Source organism: Sphaeramia orbicularis, chromosome 6 (assembly GCF_902148855.1).
Source record: "Sphaeramia orbicularis chromosome 6, fSphaOr1.1, whole genome shotgun sequence".
Lineage (NCBI taxonomy): Eukaryota > Metazoa > Chordata > Actinopteri > Kurtiformes > Apogonidae > Sphaeramia > Sphaeramia orbicularis.
The window spans coordinates 30,967,569-30,980,187 of NC_043962.1; the positions used below are offsets into that span (position 1 = coordinate 30,967,569).

The following is a 12,619-nucleotide window of genomic DNA, read 5'->3' on the forward strand; positions in this document are numbered from 1 at the left end:
GATTACATGTAGGTTTTTCTATTCATGGAGACTGTAAATTCAAAAGTTGGATCAATTTTCAGTGTTGACATATCTCTGATTACAATTTTTTTTCATTTCTTGCCCCTGGATAATATACTGAAGAACAGAGGTGTAGTTAAAGAGATCAGAAAAAGAAAAGGAAACATATTTTTCATTTAAGAGGTGAATTAAAGAGAATGGTCTAAAACACGAGATCAGGGAGAATACAGTGCATTTGGTAGTAGTATACATGTATAGTCTGTGGGACTGTTTGGACACGATTAGTTGTTTAATACAGGTGGAGGGTACACCAGCTGAGGAGCAGAGGAGGGACAGACAGACGGACAGACAGACAGAGCTCCAGTCTGACAGGCACACAGTCAACTTGAACACAGTGAACCTACGACGCAAGCTGCCGTCGCCGAGCCACCGGCAGTCACCAGCAGCCAGTCTGCCTGGGAGTTTAGCTACCAGGCTGAACAGCAGCTTGGTTTATTATAATACGAACTACCAAAGCGTGATAGTTGGAATTCAAGAAGGCAGAATTACACAGTAAGACTATTGCAACCATTCGTTTTCGCTGCGTTTCGAAGATGTCTATATTACCGTTCACTCCTCCAATCGTGAAGAGGCTTCTTGGCTGGAAGAAGGGAGAGCAGAACGGACAAGAGGAGAAATGGTGCGAAAAGGCTGTGAAAAGTCTTGTGAAGAAGTTAAAAAAGACGGGACAGTTGGACGAGTTGGAGAAAGCCATCACATCACAGAATGTCAACACGAAATGCTTAACCATACCCAGGTACTGACAACGTAACTAGCCGCCTGCTAAGTAGCTAGTAAGCTAACGCCAATGCTCATGACAACTAACGTGACCGTTAGCCAAAGAGCTAGCTAGCTAGTTGCTAATAACAGTATCATGATATTACATTTTTCAAGCATTTGCCTTCTTATTTTGCTAATTTAAGCTTTACATGGTACTTATCAAATTCACTGATGCGTAGATTTTTTTTAATTTTTTTTTTTTAAATGATGCGATATGTTGGGTGTTAGTATGAATTGTGTTAACCAATTTAAATAGCTTATTAGGTGCTAAAATGAGCTAAAATCGGCTCTCATTTGCAACAGCCTTCTCTTTTACCTTTTGGCTATAAATCACTGAAACTCGTATTTGCCTGCAAAGCTAAGCTTGTGTTCTGTGAAAGTGAGTTAATGACACTGTAAAAGACGTGATGCGTCTATTCTCATGGTTAGACATCTCTTATATTTTGCTCTTGCTAACTTACTTCAGTAATAACGTTTGGCAATATACTGAACACTGGCCTAAAATTCTCACTACAATGCCATAACGCTAGAGAAATGTGATATACAGAAGTAACCAGTCTAATGTCTAAGCACCCGTCTTTCACCTGCTGACATGGACGCTGTGCTACATCCAATGCTGCATAAACAAAAACAGTAAATCCACAGCTCACACATGTGATGAACAGGAGAAGGCAGGGTTTGGCCAAGCAGAGCTCTGACTCAGAAGGGATGTTTAGACTGGAGTGTGTGCACTCCGGAAAAGTTTAAATAAGTGCTCGTTTAGGATTCCCCAGATGGGTTACCCATCTGTCTTAGAACCAGGATAGTTTTTTAATCTATGAAGTCTTCTAAGAGAATGTGCATATTTTTCTTTTCTGAATGATGTGGTCTGGGTGTGGGAAAAAATGCCTTCATGGCTGGATTCTCAACTATTTTGTTTATTTAATGTTGTGTAGTTTGATTAGTTTCCTCATTATCATGGATCTACAATGAAAATGTTGATGAGTTTGTTAGATCTATTTTTTCATCAGTTGTACTAGCCAGATGTGTATATCAGTACAGTTGCTTTCTGTATTTTTTTTCTGTATTTTTTTGTTCTTATCAATAAAATACTTCTAACATCTTTCAGTGATATCTTTAACTGATAAACCTGAACCTCAAATTTTTTTCAACAGCGAGTCAGACACATTGCAGGTCCAATTCCTTAGGAAGCTGGGAGTCCCCCATCATGGTGTGAGTGTGGGTGGTAACCTACATTAGAAACCTTTTCTCAGTTCTTGGGAATGTGCTCTGGGCCCCTTGGGAGGGCGTAGGCCACTGTTTGGATTGTGGTTTAATTTTAATGAGTCTTAAGGCAGGCTGTAGATTTACAGAAAAACAGCTGGCGTACTATCTTTTGAGAGTGATTGTGACTCAGTGTTTCTGTGCTGTACTTTCATCATCCCTGTCTTTAAAGTGGTTCAGGGAGAAAGGACTTTGTGCTTGAGGTGCCTCGGTTTACTTTACATACATGGCTGGCTGTTCTACAATTTTTGTGGATAAGCAGGTTGACCCCTGCTTATCCACAGGAGGCATCAAGTTAAAGTGACAAATCAGTAGGACGAGACATAGCCCAAGAGGATGTTGGTAGGTGTAGAAAAAGGCTGACACCTCAATACTCACAATTCAGTGGCAGGTAGTGGAGGAGATTTGAGACATATGAGCTGACTCTTCATTTGCCTGTCAAAAGTTTATGTGGTAAATCATAGTATAATCACTGTATCACTAGAATTTGCAAATATACATGTTTTGACCCAATTTCTGTCTGTAAAATGTGTCACACAATGTAATATCATATATTTACATGAGGTTTATGAGTATATTAGTCAGTTCCCATCATATTGTAACTAATATTTGGTTGGTATTTGAACAGTCCTTTCCAGTTCATATCAGAGGGACACTGATCCTGAATATTGTCTTCATTCATTCTCTTAAAACACTACAGACTTTTAAGATTTAATCTGCATGTGTTATGATGATAATCATTTGATGTTATTGTACAGGTCTTTAGATGGCCGTCTCCAAGTGTCCCACAGAAAAGGACTTCCTCATGTGATTTATTGCCGTTTGTGGCGCTGGCCGGACCTGCAGTCCCATCATGAACTGAGAGCTGTCGACCACTGTGAATTTGCTTTCCACACCAAGAAGGATGAAGTGTGTGTTAATCCCTACCACTACCAGAGGGTGGAGACACCCAGTGAGTGGAGTTAATTCCTTCAAGGTCCGAAATACTTTCCATAAAATTTTGGTATTTACATGTACATATCATATGTATCTGTGTATCCACAGTTTTGCCTCCTGTCCTGGTACCACGACATACAGATATCCCTGCAGAGTTTCCACCATTGGATGACTACAGCCCATCTATCCCTGAGAACACGAACTTCCCTGCTGGTATTGAGCCCCAGAGTAACTATATTCCTGGTGAGAAAATGAACGATTTACTAATACCCAACAAAATTTTATGCAGTAATTTTAAAGAATACCATGCATAGTAAACTAAAGAGATTAGGTGTGAATCTAATTTTCATTTGTGTTTATACAAAACAGAAACTCCCCCACCAGGCTACCTCAGTGAGGACGGTGAGACAAATGATCACCAGCTCAATCACAGCATGGACACAAGTGAGTCATAAGAATATACACACACCTCATACTTATCTAATTATGTCTCATCAGGGTCCTTAACTAGTCCTCTCTTACTTTAGGTTCGCCCAGCCTGTCTCCAAATCCTGTCTCACCCACAAACAGTAATCTTGGTAAGCAAAACCAAATAGGTCATCTATTTTTGGAACATATCATTCATTGTGTACACTTGTGTTATCGATGGTCATGACACAAAGTCAGGGGTAACCCCTCATGGTCAGTAAACTGATTCAAGAGCACACTTAAGATTTTCTGTTTAAATATCTTTTTTTTTTTTTTTTTTTTACTTTATAAATCCAGCAGAACACAACAGAACAACCCAGGTGACTCTTCAGTCACTATTGGCTGTTTGTTTAGTGTGTTGTCTAGAGAACTGACAGTCGTTTGTTTTGAGCTCTTCTATGACTGTGAAAGATTAGAATCTGCTCCATTTGGTGGAAACTGTCTATGTGTTGTGTCCCATCATAGAATCTTTCAGCTCATCTTGAGCTATGTGTGGAGCTTTTCAGTGTTTTGAGTCTTTGGGAAGCAGAAGTTTTTGGATGTAAAAGGATATCTGTCATTGAAAATTTAAAAGGCCAGTGGCCCCGGTTTAAATTGGAATTTGGAACTTCCTAGTTGCTCAGTTTACTAAAAGTACATGTTCTGTACCAGATGTATGTTGATGCAACTATTTTATTAATACTCACACACATGCACACACAATGTGTGTAAAGAATATCCAGTAACAATGCACCCATCCCCATTTGGACCCAGTGACCTGATGACTGTAAAACATAGCACATGTTCAATCTTTTTGGAGTTGATGCCTCCTACATTGGAGTCTTCTTACAGGTGTGATTTACGTGGCATCTGGATTATATCAGTCTTGTTCGCTACATAACTTACCTTTTTTTGACTTTGACTTTGTTCAAGGACACCTTTGAACAAAACAATAACAGCTCACCAGCACATAGTGGCTTTTTATTGCTGCTCATTTTACAGAACAGGTTGATCTGCAATATACTGCTTTTCGTAGTTAATTTCTATTCCATAGACTTGATGATAAAAAATAATATTTTGGGGTGACTGAATGAGGTGTAAGTGCAACTGACAGATGAGCAACATACAGGAAGTGGTGGACTATGTCTCGGAGGCTTCACCTCAGGGCAGTAACAGAGTAAGGATGGTATGAATAGAGTCTTTGTCTGCAGTCTGTTCTTGTCTGTAGAAAGGCCAGCCACAGACAGCTCAAGGTAATGCAATAATAATATCCGGTTGCTAGGTTATTCTATCTATGTGGAAAGCCACCAGCAGATCATTGTTAAAAAAATAAATAGGTACGTCATGTCTTTCCCATTTCTGGCAGAGGCCATGAGGGCCGTGGGAAAGAGCTAATGAAAAGAAGTCAAAGGGAAAGTTTATTGTCAGTATGTATCTTAATGAGAAAATGCTTGTTCAAGTACAGAGCAGTTTACCTGATCTGAATGAATGTCTTTTTTTCATTAACCTAATCTGAGCTCGTATCTCTCCAAATGTGTCTCCTGCTCTTGCAGACTTGCAACCTGTGACATACTGTGAATCTGCATTCTGGTGCTCAATCTCCTACTATGAGCTGAACCAACGTGTAGGAGAGACCTTCCATGCCTCCCAGCCCTCCCTCACTGTAGATGGATTCACAGACCCCTCCAACTCTGAGCGCTTCTGTCTAGGCCTCTTGTCCAATGTCAATCGCAACTCAGCAGTAGAGCTCACACGCAGACATATAGGTAGTCATTTCCTTTCATGGAGACCACAGTGATTCTGATGTGATTTGCATTTTTGTTTAATATAATCTGCTGGCAGCTTTACACTAAGCAACAATCACTTCTGTCCCCTTTCCAGGACGAGGTGTGAGGTTGTACTACATTGGTGGAGAGGTGTTTGCAGAGTGCCTCAGTGATAGTGCCATCTTTGTACAAAGTCCCAACTGCAACCAGCGCTATGGCTGGCATCCTGCCACCGTCTGCAAAATCCCTCCAGGTTCGTAATGAGTTAGACATCAATGAGTACAGACAAATGACCAGTGTCACTAAATGCTGCTGATACATTGACACCAACATCTTTTTGTTGTCAATAATTAAACATCATAATTAAATTTCTTTGTTTTTCAGGCTGCAACCTGAAGATCTTTAACAACCAGGAGTTTGCTGCTTTGCTTGCACAGTCAGTAAACCAAGGATTTGAGGCTGTGTACCAACTCACTAGGATGTGCACCATTCGCATGAGTTTTGTCAAAGGTTGGGGAGCGGAGTACAGGTAAAGTAATAGTTAATAAAACACATGATGAAGTTAACCAGCTTAATACAAATAACATGAAAATGTAACACTAATATTCTTAGTTATTATCAGTGTTGGGAATTGTTTTCCAGTAACAGGTAATCTAATGAATTACTATTTGAAACGTTGCCAAGCTGTTACCAACAGTGAATTGTGGCACGGTACTATGCACTGATATCTAACAGCTGTTATCCGTCCTGGCTCACTCTGACAGGCACTAGAGATGTGACGTTCGCGGAAGAATCGAGTCTTCTGAACGGCTCTTTTAAATGAACAATAAGAACTGATTCGCAGTTTTGAGCTGTTGATTTATGAGCGGTTATTATATTCAAATTGCCCACGCTGCCTTCATGTGTCACCTGTGTGCCCCATGAGTCTGGCTTGTCCACGCTGCCTTCACATGAACGACTATTGACATCTCTGAGTTTGAGTTGTCTGTAGCACACACCATTCGACACCCCACTTGAATGCAGCTATTTGCGCAGCTAACTTAGGGGAGGAGTTATCAGTAAGAGTCCGACTGACTGGACTGAAGACATTTACTGCTGTATCAGGGAGGAGGAGATATTAATGACTGAAAAAAATGGAGATGCAGGATTAACTGGAGGAGCAACTTCTTCCTATAAATGCAGATCCCCTTATGTGGTGGAAAAGCTGGGCTCTGGTGTACCCCAGCCTTACCAAAGTCATGGTTAAGAAACTCTGTTTAGTGGGATCATTGGTTCCATCTGAATGAGTATTCTGTAAGACAGGACTAATATTATCAGAGAGAAGTCGCCTCATGACGGCAAAAGTTAGATCACTTGTTTTCCTTAACTCAAATTTGCCAAAAGATTAGGAGAGGCAGTAGAACTCACAAAGAATGCAACTGCTTTATTATTTCAGGGATCCAGGTAGGTTAGTACAATTTTAATAAATATTAAGTTAAATGAAGTACCCGCCTATGCTGTTCTACTCTTACAAATGACCCGTGAAACCTGCTCAAGAATCCAAATTATTTTACATATATGAAGGTTTTTCAAAAAAGTAACACAATAATTTCTTCCCCTGGTGACTAATTACATTCATGAAGTAGTAATTCAGTTACTAATTCATTTACTTTTTTGGGAAAATAACTAGTAACTATAAATAATTACTTTTTTAAAGTAATTTGCCCAACACTGGTTATTATTACGTAAAATGTGTTGTTTTTTTTCACAAAGATGATGACTTATAACAGAAGTTTGTATTAAAAGGCATTAGAGAAGGTCAGCTAGTTAGTCAGTTAAGCCAGCTGAAATTATCAAGAGCTTCTATCAGTCAGAGGTTCTTTGTAGTGATGAGGATTGGACTTGAAGAGGTAAAAGAAGATGTTGGGGGAGGGCGCAGCTCTGAGGAGAGAGAGGGTTGAGTAACGTAGGAAGAATGCAGCAGGCATGCAGTGGTGAGGGGGACATGGAGTGGGAGGTGAACACATTTCAGACACCCTTTGCAAGGGGGATTCCCACTGGACTGCAAGTTGTCCGTGTTATATTTCTGGCACCAAACACCTTTGAGAAAAACATCTCTGGTAGAAACTTGAATGACTTCAGAAATAGTCACAAGAATTGGCTTCACTCTTGATGCCTTTGCACTAAGACAAATATATTTTGTATACTTTATTTGGTAGTGACAGAGTTAAATGCTACATTACAATCACATATGACATTTAAATTGTTAGATACCATAATGTAGCATAGCTACTGTACAGTAATGAAAAAATAACATTTTGCCTCTGTTTTTATGCACTTTACAGGCGTCAGACAGTAACCAGCACCCCCTGCTGGATAGAACTGCATCTCAATGGCCCTTTGCAGTGGCTGGACAAGGTCCTTACACAGATGGGTTCTCCCAGTATCCACTGCTCTAGTGTGTCATAGGACCATCAGACACTGCTAATAATAAAGAAAGGAATAGCACTCATCAAACATCTCTTCTCCCTCTGTGTCATAAACATTTCACCTCACATGTTTAGCACTTTTTAGTATTTATAATTTAGTGTCCCCAGGTCATGGTTGTTGTATGACTTGTAGATTTGTTTCCATGTATTCAAAAGGCAGCCATAGGATATTTGCAGTAGGATTAAAAAAAAATGATCACCATGTCTCTGCATAACATTGTATTACATGTTTGTTTCCCAAGTTGAAGTCATGGAGCATTTCCAGCTTGGTCATCTTTTACATGTTTCAAAACATTTTTGATTCTATGAATTAGATAAATTATGGATTAGAATAAGTGAATACAATCTCACCACTGGTATTTCAGTGTCCCAGTACCACTTTTACAACCAGTGAATTATTTATCAGTTTAAGCATTACTTAACATAAAAATGTCATTCTGAGTAGTGATGAAATAGAATATATTTAATATTTTAAGTACAAGGTACTTTGCCCATATTAATTTGTCTATGTTAATGAAAATGTCAAATATCTAATTGATCATTTAATTGGTATTTTATCTATTTTAAACAAGAAAATAGACATTACCACCATTGTTTTGAAATAACCCTTGTATGAGAACTATTTTGCTCAATGAAAGAGACATTTTATAAGTTATTTTTTCATACTGTCCTGCATGGAAATATATTTTTATTATTGCTTCAATATGACTGTACATAAATATTTATAGCTTGTGAATTTCTTGTAGTTATGCATTGCTTTAAACGGTGGACCTGACTAACCTTTGGAATAGATTTGCAACTCTGGTTAACAACCCAAACAACTCCTGCTTATACCTGATGTGGGGTTACCTCACCCTTGTCATCGGGGTTTTAGGTGCAACACATAGGATGACTACCAGCTGTAACTGTTATTTCATAGTAAAACATATAGTGGACTGTTTGATTTAGGCTTTATCACTGTGTGGCGGCTGACCACAGCTGTGGTCCATCCATTGATGGCATGTAGAGTGAGAACAAAAGTACATGTTTTTTTTTTGTTTTTTTTTACAGTATCGCACACTGCGCTCCTTGTGGGTAAATGTACTTCCAGTTACCTGTGCAAGCTTTAGTTCTAGTGGTAATTTGCTTGTCTAATACTGTGTATTAAATGTACATTGCTACAATATGAAGCATGTGTAGTATGCTTGCTGTCTATGAAGTCGCCATGTTAATTCTGCACTTACTTACAGTACGTAAGACTCAGCCATCCCTATAGTCTGTTGCGAACAGTTACACAGTGTCAAACTCCAGTGCTGTGTACTACAGTGCATTAGATTATTGATAGATCTGTATCAGTCCTTGCATTCTTTGGTATTCTTAGTTTCAGAATTTATGTTCCAAGTCTTATGTACATGTTTTTTCATGTATTCTAATATTTGACTTTAATGACCATTGTTTTATCATTTGTGAAAATTTAATAAATTGCAACTGAATGAAAAATATGTTTAATTTTTGTTTACACACAGTGAATAAAGAAATTGACACTGTTCATCATTGCAACCCATTCCTTGGTTAAAATGTGTTGAGTGTGATTATTTAACTCCACCCTTTTAGGTACAGTCATGTTCAACAGTTCAGAATACTATAAGATGTTTCAATTGTGATTCTGTATAAATATAGAATAAACTATTAGAAAGACCCTCATGTATGATGCAATGTCATACTGTATAAGAAAAATACTAAACAGACAAGTCATACAGCACTGACAGTTGTTGCAGGACTTGTATTTCCATGTACAAGTATTTTTGTTAAGTCAATGATATGCTTCACACACCCTTGTAATGAGAGTGAAATACTTGTATTCAAAATAAATGAGCTGAGCAAGAAAAATTAAAATCAGTTTTTATGTTGATTCAGTACAATGTGCAATTTGTTACAACTATTCGGAGAAAAAGGCACATCATGTCACTTAAAATATACATGACAACTGTACCTAAATGACAAATGCATATATCAAAGCCCACATAATGTAACATAATGTTTCTCCACCTTTAAAACCATCAAGTATTGAAGGGGCTGAGAGTGGAGTCAGGAATGCCAGGGGAGTGGACTGAGGGCCAGGCCCATCCATTTCCTCTCTGTCCTTAACAGGAAACCCAACTGTTTCTCATTACACACCAAAACTGCAATCATTTTATTGTAGCAATCAAAAGTTAATCATCATTACTACGTCTACAGTGACATCTGTAGACATCTCCACTTCCAAGTGCTAGGAGCAGGTTAAAGGGTGCTGGATCTTGTGGGAGACCCAGGGAAGGTAGGTGGATCAGGAAAAACAACGAATGAGTGACGGTAACTACTTTTAACTTTCTTCACCCGATGATAACCCATCTATTTCATCTTCGTCACCACCAATGGCCATCCAAAACGCTTTAGCTACCTATAAAAAAAAAAAAAAAAAAAAAAGTTATTTTGGTATTTAGACTTAAACTGTATCTACACTTTCTTCAAGTCAATCAATCATTCCAGCCAAAACATAGACTGTCAAGAAACAAAGGTGTCTCATTGTTTGGCATAGACAGAAATTGTACCATTACCACTGTGATTCACTATTGAAAATACTACAATGTAAACTTTGTTCTACAGTCATGTGCAAAGCAATGCAAACAAGTGGCACAGCATTCAAAAATCACATTTTAAAATGGCCCAGATTATACTAGAAAAATCTCTTTTATCTAACTATGATGGATATGGCTGCTTACCTTCTCGGCGTGAACTTTTCTCTGCTCATGAGGTAATGAGGAGGCTTTGTCTGTTGTTCAAAAAAAAAAAAAAAATCAGAGAAAGTCAGGACATCACAAATAAGATTCATTGCACAAATACTGAAAAAAAAAGCTGTTTCTCAAAGGCTTACAGAAAAACCACCGATTGAGTAGTGACATTGTATTTCCAATATACCTTTCATCTCTTTGAGCTTGGTAAACAGGCGTTCAAAGTTATCCACGTCTGCATCACCAGCTGTGAGATTGGCAAGTTCCTGGATATCCAAATCTGTCATTGCATCTGTGATAACCAATGTGATAATCAGCACATTATCAGTGAATGTACAAAATTAAAGTGCCTGTGACTGATTCTACATTAGTATAGGGGAAAAAATACATTTGATGCTAGGAAAAATATTCCATGGCTTTACTTACCAACTACCGTGTCTTCCTGTGTGCTTGAGTGTGTACTATTTTCTTTCTGGTCATCCTCTTCATTGACTAAAGTGCCCCCTACTGGTGAACTGGAAGACTGTAGTAGAAGAGAAAACGGCTACTAAGTACTACTAAATGCTTGTTCAAACCAGTTCGTCAAAATTAATTTAAAAATTATTAATATATGTACAGTAGTAAACAAAAACACACAGCTAAAAGATACATGAAATGACAATTAAAATAAGTGATACAGGTAACAAAGTAAAACTGACTGGTGGGTCTTGACAGCTGCGTGGGTTGTTGTGCCTGCAAGCAACCAAGCTACTCATCAGACCAAGTCCCTGATTGTGCCCTATTAGGAGACAGAAAAATATACACAATTACATGCAATACACTCAGACAAATCAGAGAGTGCAGAAGGTCATTCATTATGGGTGATGTCATCTCACCATCCTTCATCTCCACACTGGTCCACACATTAGCATTGAGAGCTTGAACAATTCTCTTTACTCCAGTGGATTCTGGAAAGTCATCTGTATAAAGACAACACACATGAGTCCAAATATTGGAAAAATATGTAGGATGTAAATTAAAATGTACAGTGTTTTAACTATGATTGCCAAACTTGACCTCACCATCCTCATCTGGCAGCTCCTGAGGATTGAGCTCCACCAGCTCAAACGCATGGGCCAAACACCACTGCTGTGCTTCATGTCTTGTGACACCTACAATATGAATTCAGCTTCAGATTTCATATCATACGCTGTCAAACTGTACTGGGAATACTTGCCTTAAAACCAAGAGAAAGAACACACTAGTGGAGAACTAACCATTTTCACAGACTTTGTCACAGACCAGAATGAGCACCTCTGGAGCAATATCTTCTATCACTGATATCCAAGGATGCAGCTTTTCCAGTCCGTCTTTCTGCAAAAACCATGCAAAGTTAAGTGTGAGAATGCGCTTCACACGAGAAGCTGCCGATATTTTTGTGACATGTACCTCATTTTTACGTCACGCACCACTGAACTGTCAAAATAAGCGATGAAAGCCTGCATAGACTGAGCAATCTCTGATGTCATCTGAAAAGTGCTCGGAACGACACAAAGCCTGACGTCTGCTGTGTAATACTTGTTGTTGATAGTCCATGGATACCAGCTTACTGCTTCTTCCCGCTTGGTCGGTTCGGGCAAAGTATTTAAATTGAGAATCTCTAAAGCAAAAACAAATCGGATTTGGTGAAAGGTTGGACACAAACTGGGTTAACTGTGGTTAACATTAGCGGTGTTACTAGCAGCATCACTATAATAACGTGTGCTTTTCTTTAAATCAGTATTATATTTAATGTATATTTACAATGCCCTCTAACATGCATCGGCAACAAACGCATATCAACAACAAAACAGGTTCTTAACGCGAACAGTCCTTTTTACCGGGATAATGAAAGTTAGCTTTGTTTCACGTTAGCCCAGCGGAAGTCATGTACATTACACTCATCTATACTCACGTTTTATTAATTCCTCTTCTTTAAAACCACTGTCAGAGCTAGTGACGAGAACACATGGTATAGTCATCGTTGTAGTTTCTTCTGTTGCTGACATTTTTACAATACTCTCGGGCAAGAACTAGCCAACTAGCTTACAGCGGCGTTAACTCATTTAAATAACCTTTCAACTCTGAGGCACATGACGTCATTTCCGGTTTAATTTGGTAGATAAAATATAAAAAAAATGCAGCTTATTTG

General features: G+C 38.6%; 2 protein-coding genes across 2 annotated transcripts; one reads left to right on the plus strand and one right to left on the minus strand.

Moving 5' to 3' along the window:
• The first annotated feature begins 362 nt into the window (after window positions 1-362).
• smad3b (SMAD family member 3b) lies at window positions 363-9,177 on the plus strand. The gene is made up of 9 exons (XM_030136369.1): window positions 363-796; window positions 2,841-3,034; window positions 3,127-3,261; window positions 3,388-3,462; window positions 3,546-3,596; window positions 5,019-5,231; window positions 5,347-5,484; window positions 5,616-5,760; window positions 7,556-9,177. The coding sequence occupies exons 1-9, from the start codon at window positions 594-596 to the stop codon at window positions 7,677-7,679; spliced, it is 1,278 nt and encodes a 425-aa protein (XP_029992229.1). The 5' UTR covers window positions 363-593; the 3' UTR covers window positions 7,680-9,177.
• A 264-nt stretch (window positions 9,178-9,441) lies between these two features.
• On the minus strand, window positions 9,442-12,544 carry aagab (alpha and gamma adaptin binding protein). Its single transcript, XM_030136370.1, has 10 exons — window positions 12,383-12,544; window positions 11,898-12,088; window positions 11,706-11,802; window positions 11,511-11,600; window positions 11,325-11,408; window positions 11,148-11,227; window positions 10,876-10,972; window positions 10,637-10,741; window positions 10,441-10,490; window positions 9,442-10,118 (listed from the first exon to the last, which is right to left on the minus strand). The coding sequence occupies exons 1-10, from the start codon at window positions 12,474-12,476 to the stop codon at window positions 10,041-10,043; spliced, it is 966 nt and encodes a 321-aa protein (XP_029992230.1). The 5' UTR covers window positions 12,477-12,544; the 3' UTR covers window positions 9,442-10,040.
• Window positions 12,545-12,619: the final 75 nt, after the last annotated feature.